At 41.3% G+C, this 19,106-nt stretch overlaps 1 protein-coding gene across 2 annotated transcripts in view; it reads right to left on the reverse strand.

Annotated features, from left to right (window-relative positions):
- The window catches only part of crhr1 (corticotropin releasing hormone receptor 1), a 53,284-nt gene that overhangs the window by 30,066 nt on the left and 4,112 nt on the right, over nt 1-19,106 (reverse strand). Inside the window, exons 2-4 of one of the 2 annotated variants that reach the window (XM_044181951.1) lie at nt 2,514-2,604; nt 2,354-2,404; nt 1,349-1,435 (exon numbers count right to left, since the gene is read on the reverse strand). In XM_044181951.1, coding sequence (XP_044037886.1) covers nt 1,349-1,435; nt 2,354-2,404; nt 2,514-2,604 — 229 coding nt within the window. Of the gene's footprint in view, nt 1-1,348; nt 1,469-2,353; nt 2,405-2,513; nt 2,605-19,106 lie in introns of both variants that reach the window. The other variant, XM_044181950.1, reaches the window with a different exon arrangement.

Here is a 19,106-nt window from a genome sequence, read left to right on the forward strand (position 1 = left end):
CACACACACACACACACACACACACACACACAAACACACACACAAACACAAACACAAACACACACACACACACACACACACACAAACACAAACACACACACACACACACACACACACACAGATGACTCATGCTATTAAGTCAGATCAACAACTAAACATCTAATTAAACAGGATATTTATTGCCACCCACACACACATTAACACACACACACACACACACACACACACACACACACACACACACACACACACACACACACACACACACACACACACACACACACACACACACACACACTGGGATTGAATGTCATCTAGCCAGTTGGCAGGAAATAAAGTCACCAAATCCTCCTCCTGCTGTCTCCTCTCCTCACAGTGTTGTTGAACGTCAGTGAGACCACAAAGTGTTAAGCTGTAAATGGGTCACAGTTAATTGGCAGCTCCTGATTGGGTGAGGACTGAGGAGGGATGATGATTATTGTATGCAGTGTCCCAGTTCAGAGGCTGAGTCCATCATAACAGAGTCCGACAAACAGCTGAGAAACGCAGCTTCCTTTGACTGAAACACAACATATGATCTACTGCAAGTCATTCAGCAAACCAGACATGTCCGTTCAGTCCACCCGACTCTGATGTACGTTCAGCTGTCTGTCATCAGAACCAGCTGTCTGTTGACTGTCAGCAGAGGACCGCAGCTGGCCAAACTGTCTTCACCAGGCGGACTGATATCAGAAATTTACTGGACAAAATACTTTTCATGTTGGCTCTTTTGGAAGAAATTAGCATCACTTTTATTTATTGATTCATTGATTGTATTCCCCGGTGGGCGAGGGGGAATCAACATAAACAGCTGTGGAGATTCACTAGGACAAACAGAGAAATAATAATATTTTCGAGTGTAAAGAAACATAGGAGGTCCTGTTGTGATGTGTGTCTCAGAGTCAGAGTGGATTTATTCACTTGATAAAATGGAATCAGTTCTGTGAGGTGGGTGAGTGATGGACGTCAAAAACAATTCTGAAAACACCTTCTATGTGGATTGACCTTTAAAGGGATCATCAGGTGTTGTCAACTCTTTATGTCATGCTGAAGTAAAGCAAACCATCTGGTATTTACACTTTGTTGACCATTGGAGGGTAACTTACAGCAAATAAACTATAATATATAATCAGTTGAGAAGGAGCACCTGAGTAGACCATGGGTTTGTGGAAGAGAAACAGGGTTGGATACAACTATGTGGGCCACATTCTCTGTTGAATTCAGAGTTATGAGCCATAGCAACAGTATTCAATAAGCAACACCTGATCACATAACAGACAGACTGACAGGTTGACAGACAGGTACTTACTCGTGGTATTGTAATGGATGCCGTTAAACTGTTCAGGACAGGGTCTGGAGATTAGTTCTCCTGCTGCACTGCGAGGCCAACAGGTTCCTATACCGTCCACAGACAGATCACAATATAAACCTGCAGACAGACAGTCAGTCAGACAGACACACAGACCAATCACTTGTCCTTGGTTGTCAGGGGAAGCCCAGGGTAGTATTGTATAGTCAGGGTAATTCTGGGTAGTTAAGGTTATGCCTTTGTAGTTTAGCTTAGTCCTCAAAACTTAAGGATACTCCTGTGTAGCCAGGGTAATTGTGCGTACTTAGGTGCACTCCTGTCTAAATAGGGTATTCCTTGGAACCTACAAGAACTCCTGTGTATTTAAGGTAATCCTGAGTAATTAAAACCATCTGAGGAAGCCCAGGGTAGTATTGGATAGTCAGGGTAATTCTGGATACTTAAGATTATGCCCGTGTAGTTTAGGATAGTTCTCAATACTTAAGGGCACTCCTGTGCAGTGAGGTTAGTCCTAGGTACTAAGGGTACCCCTGTGTAGTGCAGTTAGGATTAAGGCCTAACCCTAGCCCAGGCTACCCTAACTGCACTACACTAATCTATACTGTCCCAAGGTAGATTAGGTTGGTGATGTGTGTTCAGGAGTAGTTCCAGGGTACTCAAGGGCCATGCAGAGTGATTCTGGGCATTCTGGGATTGTCCATTGTAGTCCTGGGTAGTCCAGTATGGTCCAAGGTAGACCAGAGTATGGTACTAGGGATCCTTGTAGTCCAGTTGTACTTATTACTGGTGGTGGCTTGTTCCAGTACTGAGTCTGAAAATATTGCACAGGTATACCACAAAACCATGTCCAAAGAGTGCAATCATGGTGAAAATATTAACCACTAGAGGACAGCAAAAGAAGAATGCTCAGCCTGTTTGTTTACAGATGGTACTCTTGTTCTCTAGTAGTGACTCTAGTGGTCAATCCTGTAACAACTTAAAGTAAGTCTAGTCAGCTGTACAAACCTGAAGTGTTACTGATGGTGAACGTCTGGTTTAGTAACGCCAACGTCCTCGCTAAGAGAAAAACATGCAGAAACAGAGGGGAGTCGGGCTTCACTAGTTTGTCTATTATTTGAAAATCAAAAATGTAGACCCAGAGAAAGGAAGACAGACAGAAAGCTACCTGTCAAGTTGGTCGATAGCAGGATCAGCGTTTCGCAGGTTAACTCTGCCGGAGAAACTCGTCCGCTCAACAACACGCACACACACACCACCTGAAAAACAAAAGGAGTTGATCAGAGTTTTATTTTCTGTAACATCATAATAACCAGGAGTTCTTCCTATCCAGAACCTGATTAAAAATCCACCTTCCATCTTCCAGTAACTCTAAGTTTGTCTGGTTGTTAGCTAACCAGATAGTCAGCAGTCCATCCTGTAGTCGGCTGGGTTAGGTTGACAGGACAGAGCTCAAACCTGACAACCACACTCTAAGTTCAGGACTGTACATATGATATCACTTTGTTAAGCGGTTGTTGGTCAACCAATAGCTCCAATGATAATTGCTGCTAAAACCACAATGTCTTCTTTTTACATTTATTTTGCCTTCCAGATCAGAGGACAGAAGTGCTAAGTCAAAGGCAAATGTGGTTGCTGTAGATTCTTTTCACAACTCATCCAAAAGGCATCTTCAATTCTGACTGAGGAATGTCCACAAACTAAACATCTGAAAGGCATAAAGGAGGTCATTGATGTCAAACTGGAACAACCATCACTCACAGAGGCACAGCCTCCTCAATTCTGAAACTGACAATCATCCCCACCTCATTCAATGATTGGTCAGCTGTGTGGAGGTGTGAAAGTAGGCAGGGTTTGAACTTCTCTCTCAGGTCTCTTTCTTCATTCTTTATACAATAATTTCTGTCACTGTTCATGTCAACAGCTGAGGTCAACACTACGAATGTCTTAGTGTTGACCTCAGCTCAAAAAAATCCCATTCTGTTTCTTACAATTGTACTGCGTATGAATTCAAATGCAACCTTACTTACTTTTAGCATTTATCACTTTCCAAAAATGTCACTTTTGGACACAGTGCAGCTAAATGCCACTATGAATGGAAACATTTAATCAGATTTACAGTGTATTTTTTTATCAGAAGATGTTCTCTTTGTTTTCACATATCCACTGTTTTCTCTCTTTATGTGGTTTGGTAATTAAAATGACTTTGTTTTATATTAATGGAGCAAAGTGAAACTGAAACTGAGCAGGAGACAGACAAGTAGACAGACAGGTCTGAGGCTGTTGGTCCAGACTTTCATAACCACATTTAATATCACACAGACAGTCAACGTTTTTTCAGAGGAAACAGGATAAAAATATCAAAGTAATATAAGTTAAAAATAAATCAGATAATAAAAAACTGTCTGTGTGAAACTTAAAGTCGGTGGTGAATAATTTGTTAACTTTGCACATTTTCATCCTCAGCAAGCAGCACTTTATTTCTCCTTTAACTTTTTTTCTTTTACTTGAGCCCTGCTGGTGTTTGTCCAGCATGGCAGATGGCCAGTCCATCATTCAACAAGGTGGTCTTTTAAATTGTTCACAACTGCAGCTGCAAAGTCAACCTGCCTGTCGATCTGAAATCAGCCTGAGATAGTTTTAATATCAGCTCCATCAGAGGCTCTTATATGATCCTAAGTGAGATGTGTCATCTGTACAACAATAACTAATTCCACTAATTCACTAAACACTGATTCATTAATTCACCAATTAGACTCAGTAATTGACGGTAAATCAGCTATTCAGTCTGTGATGATTTTGTGTTAATTATTCACTAATGTCACTGATTCATTATTCACTCAGCATGACTTAACTCTGTTTGGCATTCAACACTCAGACGCTGGCAGGGTTTGTCTCTGTGGTCCAAACACAAACACACACACACACACACACACACACACTAAGTAAATCTGTTGTCCACAGAGATTTACTGCCGTGTTCCAGCAGCTAAAATTAGACAGAGAGCTGAGAGCAGCACACACACTCAGTCTTCTGGGCGTTGGTTGTAAATTTTTCGCGATGGGAGTGAATACAGCAGCTTAGTGGGAGGAGTTACATCAGGCGTCCATAGTTCCTGCAGTAACAGTTTGTTTTTCCTACAGAAAATGTTCACTTGAGGAACTCTGTTCATATTGGACAACTCAGCAGCTCTAAATTTACGTCCAACTGCCACATTCATTGGCAACCAGCATTTGAAATATCCACCAACAATCGGCGAGTTGGGAGAGTAACATGCTGATGTTAGCATTTAGCTCAAAGTGCCACTGTGTCTAAGTACAGCCTCATAGAGCTGCTAGCATGCCGTACACTCTCAGTATTTATCTTCTGAGTCCTACAGGAGATCATCTTGCAAACCCTTATCTGCCCTACACCAGCAAAGCTCAACACCCGAACAAACAAAAAACGTTACCTCTAAAGCAATTCTGGACTGACCTATTAATATAAGACGTGACCCAACCCATAATCAAACTGGAGGCTCAGAGCTGCCACTGACAGGGTTAGGATTAGCTCTGACCATCTCTCCTGTCACATCCGTGATGTCAGATCACTTTATTAAATTTGAAGTGACACTAGCCTGTCCTTGTAATCTTGATGCTGATGTATTCACCACTCGCCACATCGGTCTGTCAATTTTAGCTGACAGACCAATGAGTGGTGAGTGATTGCCTGTGGTCCTGGCTCCTCTCACTGCAGCGACAGGACCTTGTACTAGTGACTTAAACACAGCGCTTTTTAGTCTCCTGGATTCAGTTGCACCTCTTTCTTCCAAAACAAGACGGTCAAAGAGATCTACACCCTGGTTTACTGAAAAACATGTCTTAAGCAGGCCTGCAGGAGGTTGGAACAAAAATGTTTTCTACCCTCATGACACGAGAGTTTATTAAATTACAAGTGTGCTCTGTCCGCTGCCAAAGCAGCCTATTTCTCTTGCTTAATCAGTAACAAGAAAAAAACAATCCTAGATTTATTCTTTAACAGGAGCCACACTTACTCAAAAACAGCCGTCTGTTAGCTGCTCTCCCTTTACAGCTCATGATTTTTTATGCAAAAAAATAGATACTATAGACATTTAAACATTGAAATAGAAATTATATACAAAATTAGTTCCTCGTCTCCAGCTACTTTCATATGTTGAATACCAGTTAGTCTCTGTTCTTACAAATTTTGAGACTCTCTCAAAACATTGTTTAAGCTGGTGTTAGCTTCTAAACCAACCACCAGCCTCCTTGACCCCCTACCAGCTAAACCTTTTAAAGATCTCTCGCCATTTTTGGGATCTACAATTCTGAATATTGTTAGTTTTTCACTTATGACTGGTCAGGTTTCAAACTGTCTTTAATGCTTCTTGGATGCATTTACACTGAACTGTTTACAGATCAGATAAATATCTGATCCACCTGAGACACATGAAGTGAGTCAGTGTAAATGGGGGCAAAAGGATGTGTTGGATACAATATCTGTTGCAGTGTAATGTCAGCTGACTTTTTAAACTAGTTCTTTATTTGCTGTCCTCAATCTTAACCATATAGTAGTTGCCATACATTGCTTTTTTGAAAAAAGATAAAAACATTGTCTCTCAGTTAAGGTAATCTGGAATGTTTGCAAGACCATTATCAATATCATTTTCTGATGTATGTTTGTCCTGAGGGTGGCGCTGCAGGAAAGGTCATGGTCCATTCTCTGGGGAGCAGGAATGGGATAAGGGAATTTAATGGAAATGTGTCCAGTAGTTGTAGAGACATCTGTCTCTGTTGGGCAGACAAATCAACTGACTGACAAACAACGTTGTATATAGTGTTTTTTGCATTTTGATAATCATCTCAGTGTCTTAGATAACCATTAGCGATGTTAGCTAGTCACTCAGTGTAGCACCAACAGTAGCCTGATTTTCACAGCTTAGCTAATTTTAGGTCACAATGGCTCTTTTGTACATTTGGTACTAAAGCGGTTTGCTTTCACAAGATGTCAGTCACTTTCATTTTTGGCAGCTTATCCAAGCACAAAGTGTAAAAAGTTCTCTTTTTATGGTGTAATGCATTGCATTTTCTGTGACTACTTCATAATAAGTTAAATGCTTTTAATGTGAAGCTGCAGCAGTAGGAAATGTTCGGTTTGCATTAGCAGTAACTTAATACAGAATTTTTTTCCATGAATGTCGCCACCGACACCAAGTTCATAATACTGCAAATATATATTGCAATACATCAGTGGGCCATAGGCTCAATCACCATAGTGTTACCTCATTCGGTGATAGATAGTGACTTAACAGACAATTGTTTAAATGAAAATCTTCAAGATTGTTACTTTAACAAAGAAGTGATCCTGATTATAAAATCAATCAAGCATCATCAAGCATCAATGATGCCCTCCCTTGCCACCACTTTGATCAGTCAGACCACATTTCCCTGCTTCTCCTGCCTACCTACTGCCAGCTGATTAAAAGGGTAAAACAACAACAAACAAAATCAAAAACAAACAAACAGTTAAAGTGTGGACAGCTGAAGCTAGAGCAGCTCTACAGGACTGTTTTGAGTGCACAGACGGTGGTCATGTTCAGAGAGGCTGCCACCCAGGAGAACCACATCAATCTGAGGAATATACATCATCAGTGACATCATACATCAGCAAATGTGCTGATGATGTGGTGATCACGAAGACAATAAAATCATTCCCCAACCAGAAAACCTGGATCAATGGAGAGGTGAAAAAAAAGCTGCCTTTTGATCAAGTGACAAGGAAACTTAAAACACCTCCAGAGCAAGACTGAAAGCTGGTATCAAGGAGGCAAAGCTGAGACATCAGGAGAGACTGGAGAGAGACCTCAACACCAACGATATGTGGTGAGTGATCCAGACCATCACAGGCTACACGAGCAGGAGCCCCCCATCATGTGTGAGGCCACGTTACCAGATGAGTTAAACACATTTTATGCTCACTTTGATCTCCCCAACAAAGAGTCAGCTGTAAAATCTACTCCGCCTCCAGAAGACTGGCCACCATCAGTATCCACAGTGGATGTGAGAAGAATCCTGCTGAGAGTGAATATGAGTGAAGCTGCTGGGCCTGTGAACATCCCTGGCTGTGTATTAAGAACATGTGCCAGTCAGCTAGTTAATGTTATTACTGGCATTTTTAACATATCACTGTCTCAGGTGATTGTTCCCACCTGCTTCAAGACAGCCACCATCGTCCGTGTACCTACAAAGTCTGCAGTGTCTAGTCTAAATGACTACAGCCCTGTGGCTCTCACCCCCATTCTGATGAAGGGCTTTAAGAAAGAGGTTCTACAGCACATAAAGAACAACATCCAAGCCAGCCTTGACCCTCACCAGTTTGCTTTCAGAACCAACAGATCCACAGAGGACACCATCTCCACTGCCCTCCACTCAGTCTTCACACACCTTGAGAACAACAACACCTACATCTGAATGTTGTTTCTTGATTTCAGCTCAGCATTCAACACAGTTTCCCCATAAAACTGATTGGAAAACTTAGCACTCTGGGCTTGAGTACCACACTCTGCAACTGGATATTGGACCCAGACAGTTTGGATTGGCGGTCACACCTCCTCCACTCTAGTGCTCAACACTGGAGCCCCCCAGGGCTGTGTGCTCAGCCCCCTCCTGTTCACGCTGTACACCCACGACTGCAGCCACCAATATGGAGAGAACTCTATGGTGAAGTTTGTGGATGACACCATCATCATCGGCCAGATTACACACAAAGATGAGACTTCATATCAGGAGGAAATCAACAATCAAGTGGTGCACAGAGAACAACCTACTGCTCAATGTCAGCAAAACCAAGGAGCTGATTGTTTATTTTAGGAAAATGGAGGCAAAGACACACACCCCTGTCTACATCAGTGGAGCTGAGGTGGAGCAGGTGAACAGTTTTAGGTTCCTGGGAATCAGCATCACAGAGAACCTGTCATGGACATCAAACATCTCCACGCTAGTAAAGCTGTATTTCTTAAGGAAACTTAAGAAGGCAAAATTCCAGTGCCAAGTTCTTATTAACTTTTACAAAGGACCAATAAAAAGCATCCTGATTGGAAACATCACAAACTGGCATGGGATGTGCACGGCCCAGGACAGGAGGGCTCTGCATCGTGTGATTAAAACCGCTCAGAAGATCATTGGTACCCATCTACTGAGCATCAGTGATATCGGTGAGGTGAGGTGTCTGTGCAGAGCCGAAAGGATACTAAAGGACAGTACCCAACCCAGCCACACCCTGTTCACCCTGCTGCCATCTGGCAAGAGATACAGAAGTATCCGCTGCCAAACCACCTAGAGGTGTGGAAATTTCTCCATTCTAATATGCATCGCAATGCGGACATGGGAGATTCTGCATCAACGCATTGACAGAACATAATCGGGAGTTTGCAGTCTACACAAAATTATCACCTACTAACATTGATTGCTGATTTTCTGGCTTCGACTGGACAATAAAGTTGTCAAGTTATGTCGTTACATTGCAACGTTGCTCTTTTGCATTGAATTGTGGGCAAACGTTAGGCTAATGTTACTTTTAAATGTTGGGAGATGTGGCAGAGGGAGGCAGAGATCATCAGTGAGTCATAAAAAACGCACCCAGTATTTTGAAAGCGAACATGTAGCACATTTTGGATTTTATGAACTTGCTGGGAAGCACAAAGTGGACAAGATGCACGCTGTGTGTAAAATCTGCCTCACAAAAATTAAATACTTTGGCAATACAACAAATTTGAGGAACCACGTTAGCCATTTTTACCCTGAACTAACGTCTGCAATCATAAAGAATACAGCGAGCCCAACTAATAAGCCACGAATTGAGGAGGCGCTGTCAATTTTTGCCATCCAACTCTGAGAGAAGTTTAAGAACTGAGGTAGGTCACACAGATACTGGTATTGAAATGATGCAGCTTTTTATATTATAGACTTTTGTAATCTTATTTTTGAAAGCACTTTCTAAATATAAAGGGAGTTCTGATTTATCTGACTGTTTGTATTAATCGATGAAAAAGTAGCCATGTGCAGTAATATAGAAAATGGAGGATGAGGATTGAGATGCATTGAGAATCATTGAGCATTCGAAATGTTGACAGGTGATAATTGAATCGTGAGGCCAGTGAAGATTCACACCTCTAGTACCACCAGACTACAAAGCAGCTTCTTCCTTCAGGCTGTGAGACTCCTCAATTCCACCTCATTCTCTGCTCTCCACAATAAATAAATGATATGCATATGCATATTACCATACCACTTCCTTTATATAATGTATGTATATAAGTAACTGTATATATTGTTTTTATTTTTATTCTATTCTAATTTTCACTATTTGTATATATGTATAATGGATGTATGCACATCATTGAAGATGACACCATCCACTGTTAGCCGATACTGGACCTGGACTACATGGACCTAGACTATAGGTGTTGTACCTGGAATCTGCTGGAGCCACTCTCCCAGTTTGGGGGTCACAGCCCCCAGTGCTCCGATTACCACTGGCACCACTGTTGCTTTTACTTTCCACATCTTTTCTAGCTCCTCTTTCAGCCCTTGGTATTTTTCGAGCTTCTCAGGCCATCACCAGTTTGTTAGTCTGGATCTGGAAGTCCCACAGGATCCTAGCTCGACCATTCTCAACTACCTGGCAGATGTTCCTGTACACTATGCCAGCTACTTGGTTATGGCATTCCATGTATGCTGTTCCTGCCTGCATCTTACACCCTGCTGTCCCTGCTGTTATGTGCTGAACCGTCTCAGGGGCATCTTTGCACAGTCTGCACCTGGGGTCCTGTCTGGTGTGGTAGACCCCAGCCTCTACTGATCTTGTACTGGGTGCCTGTTCTTGTGCTGCCATGATTAGTGCTTCTGTGCTGTCCTTTAGCCTAAATGAAATGAATGAGTTGCAGCCATCTTCGACTCAAGCCTATTAATCAACCCTAAACCTAAACTAAATTATAACTCATTTGAAAGCCTTGTTCTTAGTCTTTCACACCCAACCTGGAAAACACGACAGCCAATTCTATTTGTTATAGTGTACAGCGGTGCCTTGCCTTCTTCTAAATTTTTTATCTGAATTCTCAGTTTTTATCAAGTTCCAATAACCTGGAAGAATCTCGTTTAGTCTTGCAAGATAGTCTTAAAAAGTATAGGAAAGCCCTCTGTAATGCCAGAGCAGCTTACTGCTCATCATTAATAGAGGAAAATAAAAACAACCCCAGGTTTCTTTTCAGCACTATAGCCAGGCTGACAGAAAATCACAGCTCTACTGAACCATGTATTCCTATAGCCCTCAGTAGTAACGACTTCATAGGCTTCTATAATGATAAAATTTTAACTATTAGAGAAAAAATTAATAACGTCCTGCCCTCAACCGGTACCGATTTATCTTCAAACACAGGAACCTTAGAAACAACTGTAAAACCTGATGTATATTTAGACTGCTTTTCTCCAGTCAACCTTCTTCAGCTAACTTCGATGATTAACTCATCTAAGCCATCAACCTGTCTCTTAGACCCCATTCTAACTAGGCTGCTTAAAGATGTTTTACCCTTAGTTAGTACTTCTTTACTGGATATGATCAATCTGTCTTTATTAACAGGTTATGTACCACAGTCCTTTAAAGTAGCTGTAATTAAACCACTTCATAAAAAGCCCACTCTTCCCCCTCTCCAGGGGTTTCAGCCAACTATAGACGTATATCTAACCTTCCCTTTCTCTCTAAGATCCTTGAGAAAGCAGCCAATCAGTTGTGTGACTTTCTATATAGCAATAGTTTATTTGAGGATTTTCAGTCAGGGTTTAGAGTGCATCATAGCACAGAGACAGCACTGGTGAAAATTACAAATGACCTTTTAATTGCATCAGACAATGGACTTGTCTCTGTACTTGTCTTGTTAGATCTTAGTAATGTATTCGACACCATTGACCATCACATCCTATTACAGAGACTGAAACAATGAATTGGCATTAAAGGAACCGCACTGAGCTGGTTTTAATACTATCTATCAGATCGATCTCAGTTTGTACATGTTAATAGTGAATAATCCGTGCATGCCAAAGTTAGTCACGGAGTTCCACAAGGTTCTGTGCTTGGACCGATTCTATTCCCCTTATATATGCTTCCTATAAGCAGTATTATTAGGAAACACTCCATAAACTTTCATTGTTATGCGGATGATACCCAATTATATCTATCAATCAAGCCTTCAAGCATGCCTTAAGGACATAAAGACCTGGATGACCTGCAATTTTCTGATGTTAAACTCTGATAAAACTGAAGTTATTGTCCTTGGCCCCAAACACTTTATCTAAAGACATAGTTGCTGTAGATGGCATTACCATGGCCTCCAGCACCACCATAAGGAACCTCAGAGTTATTTTTGATCAGGATTTATCCTTTAACTCCCACATGAAACAAACTTCAATGACTGCCTTCTTTCACCTATGCAACATTGCAAAAATCAGGCACAACCTGTCTCAAAATGATGCAGAAATACTAGTGCATGCATTTGTTACTTGTTACTAGGTTGGACTATTGCAATTCCTAATGACCAGGCTGCCTGAATAAGTCCCTTGAGACTCACCAGTTGATGCAGAATGCTGCGGCACGTGTACTGACAAGAACTAGCATATTTCTCCAATATTAGCTTCTCTGCACTGGCTCCCTGTAAAACCCAGAATAGAATTTAAAATCCTTCTTCTCACCTACAAAGCTCTTAATTGTCAGGCACCATCATATCTTAAAGAGCTCATAATTACCCGATTAGAATTCAATTTATTTTTATTTATATAGCGCCAATTAACGGAAGTTATGTCATTGCACTTTTCCTATAGAGCAGGTCTAGACCATACTCTTTATAATATTAATCATCTAGAACACTGTGCTCCCAGGATGCAGGGTTACTTGTGGTTCCTAGAGTCTCCAAAAGTAGGCCGGGAGCCAGAGCCTTCAGTTATCAAGCTTCTCTCCTGTGGAATCAGGTCCCAGTTTGGGTTCAGGAGGCAGACACCATCTCCACATTTAAGAGTAGGCTTAAGACTTTCCTCTTTGATAAACCTTATAGTTAGGTCTGGCTCAGGTGAGTCCTGAACCATCCCTTAGGTTTTGTGTTTACTGTGTTTGCCCTTAGTTATGCTACTATAGGCCTAGACTGTCTCTCTCTCTCTCTCTCTCTCTCTCTCTCTCTCTCTCAAAACTTAACATGGCCCACTGTTGAGTCTGGTTCTGCTTGAGGTTTCTGCAACTGCTACTACAGTTGTTGTTATTGGCTTTGTTACTAATACTGACATTATGATGATGATGATGATATCTCCCCCCTGACCTGTCGTCCTGGCTCCCCCTTGCCGTAGCAGGTTTGTTGTACCTCATCAATCTCTAGTTGTGATAGCAGTTGCCACTGAGCCAGGAGTTGTTTCTTTCTCAGTGTAGATGTTAGGTTTCGAAGCATCCATATATCACATAGCCTCTGCATATAACCCCTCTCACCAGGATTGCTTGTATAGTAGTATTGCAACAGTATTTTCAGGCCTGGAAGGTGAAGGCGACAGTGGTGCCCATGGTCATCCGAGCACTCGGGGCAGTGATCCCCAAACTGGAGGATTGGCAACAGCAGATCCCTGGAAGAACACCAGACATCTCGGTCCAGAAAAGTGCAGTACTAGGAACAGCAAAGATACTGCGCAGACCTCTCAAGCTCCCAGGGCTCTGGTAGAGGACCCGAGCTCGAAGGATGAGACCACCCGCGGAGGGTGAAGGACGAAGTTTTTTTTTTGTGTGTGTGTGTGTGAAGTAAACACAAAATGCACCTATACCCATATACTTATACTGTAATATATATAGTTGACACATGTTGGTTGTAGCAGTTGCACTATTGGATTTCACTTATATAGTCGAAGGTACTGTAATGATAGTATACAGCTTTTTTAATCTCTCTAATTCCATTACAATTTCTATTTTTGTTTTTATTTATTTCACTCAAATAGTTAGTTATCTGCTGTAACATGAGAATTCTCCTCTGATAAAGTCTGATCTTATAATTCAGAGATGTTAAAAACATAGAAAAACTGAACAAAGTAAGAATGGAAATGATTAAAATAAAAATAATGAAAAACTGTACAAACTCTATAAATATCATCCTGTGATAAAAAACAGCAGGAACAGACAGAGTATGGTGGGTTTGAGTTATATGCTAACAGAGTCAGTGTCCAGATGAAAAAGACGAAGAAGTTTATCATTTTCTGATGTTCTATATGTTTCTGTAAATACCAACACTGCAGAGTCTCTCAGCTGTTACAGTCCAGCTGTTAGTAAGTGGGAAAACAGGGGTCTGCTGATCCGGTTCTGAAGCTCTGCTGACTCACAGCTCTGACAGTAGCAAACACCTCCTCCTCCTTCTTCTTCTCCTCAGCAGAGCGAGGCAGCGCTCGACAGCAGGCAGCAGTTATCTCAACACAGATTTAGAGTCTCAGGATTCCATTTCTAGTTTATTTGATGGTTCCAGGAAGCAGATGGTGTCACATCATCTGCATTTGAACTGTGCAGAGAGTCTAAACTCCTGCTATTGCCCCCTAGAGACCACAGTGTTTATCACAGTCGTACACAAACAACATCCTGATGATTGATCTATTCTTAGAGTCTGACCGGTAGTGGAGCTAAAAATGTAAAGAAAACAGCAGAGGATGCATTCAGCAGTCCTCATAATCCGGCTCATATTCTTGCTCAGTAGTCTGGTTTCGGCCTTCGTATTCCAGCTTGGTCCTCAAATCCTAAGGTGTGCTCCAGCCAATGGCCTGCAGCATCTCTATCTTATCCTTGTTTGTTACCAGGAAAAAGGACTACCAGGGGTCAATGGAACAGTCTCAGTCTGTGGGACTGAGTCTTGAGAGGAGGACAAAAACACCAAACAAGAACCAGGCCAAAACAGTCTTAGACCAGGTTCAAGTTTTAACTGACAGCAGTGGCCCAGAAGTGCAGAGGGTGACCTGACTAAAACTAGGACCCAGGTCCTGGTTTTGGTTTCATGCAACTTTCATGCAACTAGTTGCAGGTAGCAAATTGCATGAAACATAATTTCCATGCAACTTGACAGTTGCACAAAGCAATTCAAAAATAATCAAAGTCTCATGCAACACGATTTAATACTTTATTTCACTAAAATTAGCTAGTTGTAGTGGTAATTTTTCAGCTGTCATATTCTTTTCTCACTAGATTATATCAATTTGGATGTGTTGTATTGCTTTTTCTTCTGGCACTGGCTGGCTATTTCGTTTCATAATGGTTGTTCCAGAGAATAGGAAGAGAGCAATCGGTGAATTCATGCTTATTGAAAAGCTGGAGTAAAAAACACAACCTAAAAAGGCTAAACGTCTATGGGTGAAGGAGTGGCTACTCAAAGGAGAGACCAATAGATAATTTCACACTATTCAAGGAGCTTGATGAGCCTCCAGTGAGTGCATTCTCCCTTTGATTCAAGGAAAATAAATAAATAAATAAATAGCTCTTTGTTGCCACCTTGTGACAGCAGTATGAAATTGTAGCTTGATATAGGATTGTATTATAGATAACAGCTCTGATTCTCACCAAAACTTTATATTAAAGCATTAGTGAACATTTGTTTCTCAACAGTTATGTGACCACTATACTTAACAACATGTTAAAGAGACCATATTATGCTCATTTTCAGGTTCATGCTTTTATTTGGGGGGGCCTATTATAATAGCTTTACATGCTTTAATATTCAAAAAACACAATATCTTTCACATACTGGCCATTGCTGCAGCACCTCTTTTCACCCTCTGACTGAAACTCCCGAAAAGCTCAGTCTGCTCTGATTGGTTAGCTCCCACAGGGCTGAGCAGGTACCGCCCATTGTGTTCGCATCAGCTTGGCTGGTGTTTTTAGCTATGAGTGAGCTAGCTGCTGGGTGCTAATCAAAGTTACACAACGTTGCCAAGCAAATGAATCCCTGCAGTTTGACCATTTCTTTTTCACACGTAGCTATAATCTTACCTTCAGGACATGTCTATCAAGTAAATTTACATACCAGCGAGGATTGCAGAGCAAAACTGGCTTCCATATAACAACAAAATATATAACAAAGCTAACGCTAGATGAGCTAGTGCTGCAGTATGAAGTTCCACAAAAAAGCAAAATGAAAAAACAGTTACCGGCATCCAACCTACTACTCTCGTTATTTAGTTTGCATCAAATGAGGCTTAATGTTCACACAGGTTCATTGCCCCAGCCTGCTAGCCACATTACCCGCACAACATGATAACGCCAAGTTCAACAGGCTAACCTACAAAATTAACAGTAAAACAACATAAAACATGACGAAACTTACAGCTTCTAAGTTTGAAGTCAGGTCAAAGACACCCGGTATCGATCTGTTCTTGAGCATGAACCATTAAAGCAGTAAAGTAAAATGCACTAAAATGCACACACATTCCAGTTTTCCAGTCATTGTGGGGATATTTTCGTCACATTTCCACGAAAATAAAGTGAATCCACTTTGTACTGGTCTGTGCAGCCAACAGCGGAAAAGTTCCCGTGCTTAGCGCTTAGCTTTGTACTGGCCCTCATTGACAAAACAGTCCCGGTTTAAATGGTTAGGCAGTTTTCTAGTTGTTCTGGGGACATTTCCATCAAAAATAAAGTTAATCCACTGCGTCTTCACTTCCTCAGATGGTGGGAGTAGATGAAGACTTCTGTGTTAGTTCAGCCAACAACAGATATTGGCATGCTGTGCTCATACCTTCCACATCTTCGTGTTACCGGAGTCTGGCTTAGCTAGGAATTAACAACAGCAAACAGCGAGGTAGTGGGCGGGATGGTCACCTAGCTGGAGGACGGTCACCTAGGAGGTGGTGCTGTGTTACATAGTGACAAGTAACGGAAGAAAAGGCTGGAATACAAATGAGACATGTCAGGCAGTTCAGGAGCTGTGTTTTTAACTCCCTTAGGCGTGGACTTTGGGCTTTGTAACGTTGCAGACCTTTTACATGCACCAAAAAGCTATATAACACACTAAAGGAAAGGGAAAAACCCCAAAAGTAAAAATCTGGCCTCTTTAATATTATTTTGTTTTCAACACATGCAGATCCATGTTGCAGAGAGACTGGCTGTCACCCTCAGATTTCTGGTGACAGGGGAATCATATGCATCTCTGTTTTTTGCATTTAGAATAAGTGGTCCTGCCATTGCTGCCATTGTGATTGAGACCTGCAATGCAATCTACAGGGTCTTTTTTTCCCCCACAATTTTTAACAACTAATTTTGCGTAATATTTTGAGCCAAAGCACACCTTAACCCTAACATCAAGAAACTGAATTGGAATATTAATATGCCTTTGGCATCATGGCCAATCCGTGGAGGGTGTTCCACAACGTCATCCTCCTGGAGCCAGAGAAAGTCAGGGATCTGGTTCTTGCTGCTGTGGCACTGCACAACTACCTCCAGAGCCAGAGGAGCACCCGTCAGGTCTACACTTGAGCTGATGGACAGGGAGGATGTTGTCAGTGGAGAAGTGATCCCTGAGGAGTGGCATCTAGATGCTACATGTTAGATCAGCCTGCAGCAACTACACCAAGGCAGCAAAGGAGGTCAGGGAGGAGTTTAAGAACTTCTTCAACAATGAGGGTGCTGCAAGCAAACCTGAACCACTGAAGACATCAAATTCCTGAGTCCTTTGTAAATAATGCAAATATTAAACATCAGTATGAATAAAAACAGTATTGACTACAAACCTTTTTTTGTAATTTCCTTCATTCTTGCTGTATTAATGTCAGTTGCTGCTATGCTGATAACCTGATAAGTATTTAATAAATACACTTAGAATACAAAGTGTTCAATAAATAACAAATAACATACAAAGAAGGTGAAACCTATTAACGTTACAGAAGGGGAGACAGATGTGGTCCCAGACGAGCTTGCTGCTCTACTCAGTCAACATTTCATTCATTACCAAGTAATTAAAGAGGTGTTTTAACAAAACCTGATGAATCTCAGCTTTGCAGAGCTTCCGAAACACCATGGCCTTCAGAGTTTTAGCAACATTTTACCAAGTTCTAAGTATGCTACTATAAATTTCCATCTTGGTGGCATCATTCACTTTATTATCATCTGATCTTCTTTTCCTTTGTTTTGGTGTTGGTGCTTCAGGGGTTGTCAAGCTGGAGTTACTGGTACTCGGTGCCCTCTTGATCCTGTTTTCCCTCTTCCTCCTATAAAATGATATATAAAAATATATAAAATTAAGTGTTCAGTGGTGTCTGTGTCAGGATCATGTCCAGAAAGGGCTTCAAGTCATTCAAATACTGGTGTAAAGATGGTCCTCATGTTGTGGAACTTATCTTTAACATCTGTGCCTGTTCAGTTAGATAACATTAGCTCCACACCAGGAAATGCCAGCTAGATGGCCACCTACTGTGAAATACTATTATTTTATTTATTTAGCCTATAAATTTATATGAATGTGGTTCTTAACTGTTTGTTTTTATCTGTCCTTTGTTTGTTTATCCTACTGATGAAAATTACTGTAGCCCAGCTGTACATATATTTGTATATATATTTCACATAATTTTTCAGCTCAATGTTAATCATTTCACTGAGGCTGCTGGGTTACCATTTTAATTACTTTATCATACATCATAGCAATTCATGTTTTAAGTAGCCACTTATGGTTGTAGCTGATTCCTCGCTCATCCTGTCCAAGAAGAGCAGGAAGTTCATCCAGGACCACATCTCTGTCTCCCCTTCTGTAATAGGTTTCATCTCTCAGGACCCAAAGGAATCTCTGCTCTGTGTAAAATTAAGCGGGTGTCAAGAGAGGATCAATTTAATAACCTAACATTATATAGATCGCGATGACATTAGCAGATTTCAGAAGATTAGCTAACAAAACAGACAACAAACATTAACAAAATGTTCAAACAACCGTCATGTTAACGTTAAATAAGCAAGCGGTAACGTTAGTCGCCGGCTAACTGCACTGTAAACAAACTTTGCCTAGCTCACCAACCTTGCATGAAGTCTATAAGGATTATCTCCTTCTGAAGCGTCCAAGAGATCTTCTGTTTTTATTATTTTGTTCATTTAGGTGAAGCTGTTGTCGAGTTGAAATCAATCAGTCGAAATCGGTTGAAATGATACCGCATCGACGGTAGTTTGACGTCATCATCTGACACCATATCAGCGTTTTGATTGGCTGTTGAGAGTTTTGCAGCTAGGTTTCAGACAAGTTTTGAGTGTGTTGTGGAGGGTTTTACACCATGCAACTCAATTGCAACTTAGTTTCAACTAACTAAAGTTCTGTGAAAGTTTCTCCATGTAAAGCCAGATGTCAAGATGTCGACCATATTATCTCCCCAGAAAAATCACCAGTGTTTTTGTTGCTGCTGTTTACACTAGCCCAAACATAAATTCAAAAAAATGCACATGACAAAACAACCTGATGGTATTTTTATTGTAGCTGGTGATTTAAACAAAAACAGACCTCAGTTTTACCTAAATTCCACCAGCATGTTCACATCCCCAGCAGGGGAACAAATATATTTGGTCCAGGTATGTATACACAACATTTCTGGCTGCTACAAAGCCCTCCCCCAGCCCCAATCAATAGACTAAAATCATTCCCCAACCAGAAAGCCTGGATGAATGGAGAGGTGAGGGCCCTATCCAGGGCCAAAAAAGCTGCCTTTCAGTCAGGTGACAACGAGGCATGCAG

The sequence above is a fragment of the Siniperca chuatsi genome, linkage group LG21, assembly GCF_020085105.1.
Source record: "Siniperca chuatsi isolate FFG_IHB_CAS linkage group LG21, ASM2008510v1, whole genome shotgun sequence".
Lineage (NCBI taxonomy): Eukaryota > Metazoa > Chordata > Actinopteri > Centrarchiformes > Sinipercidae > Siniperca > Siniperca chuatsi.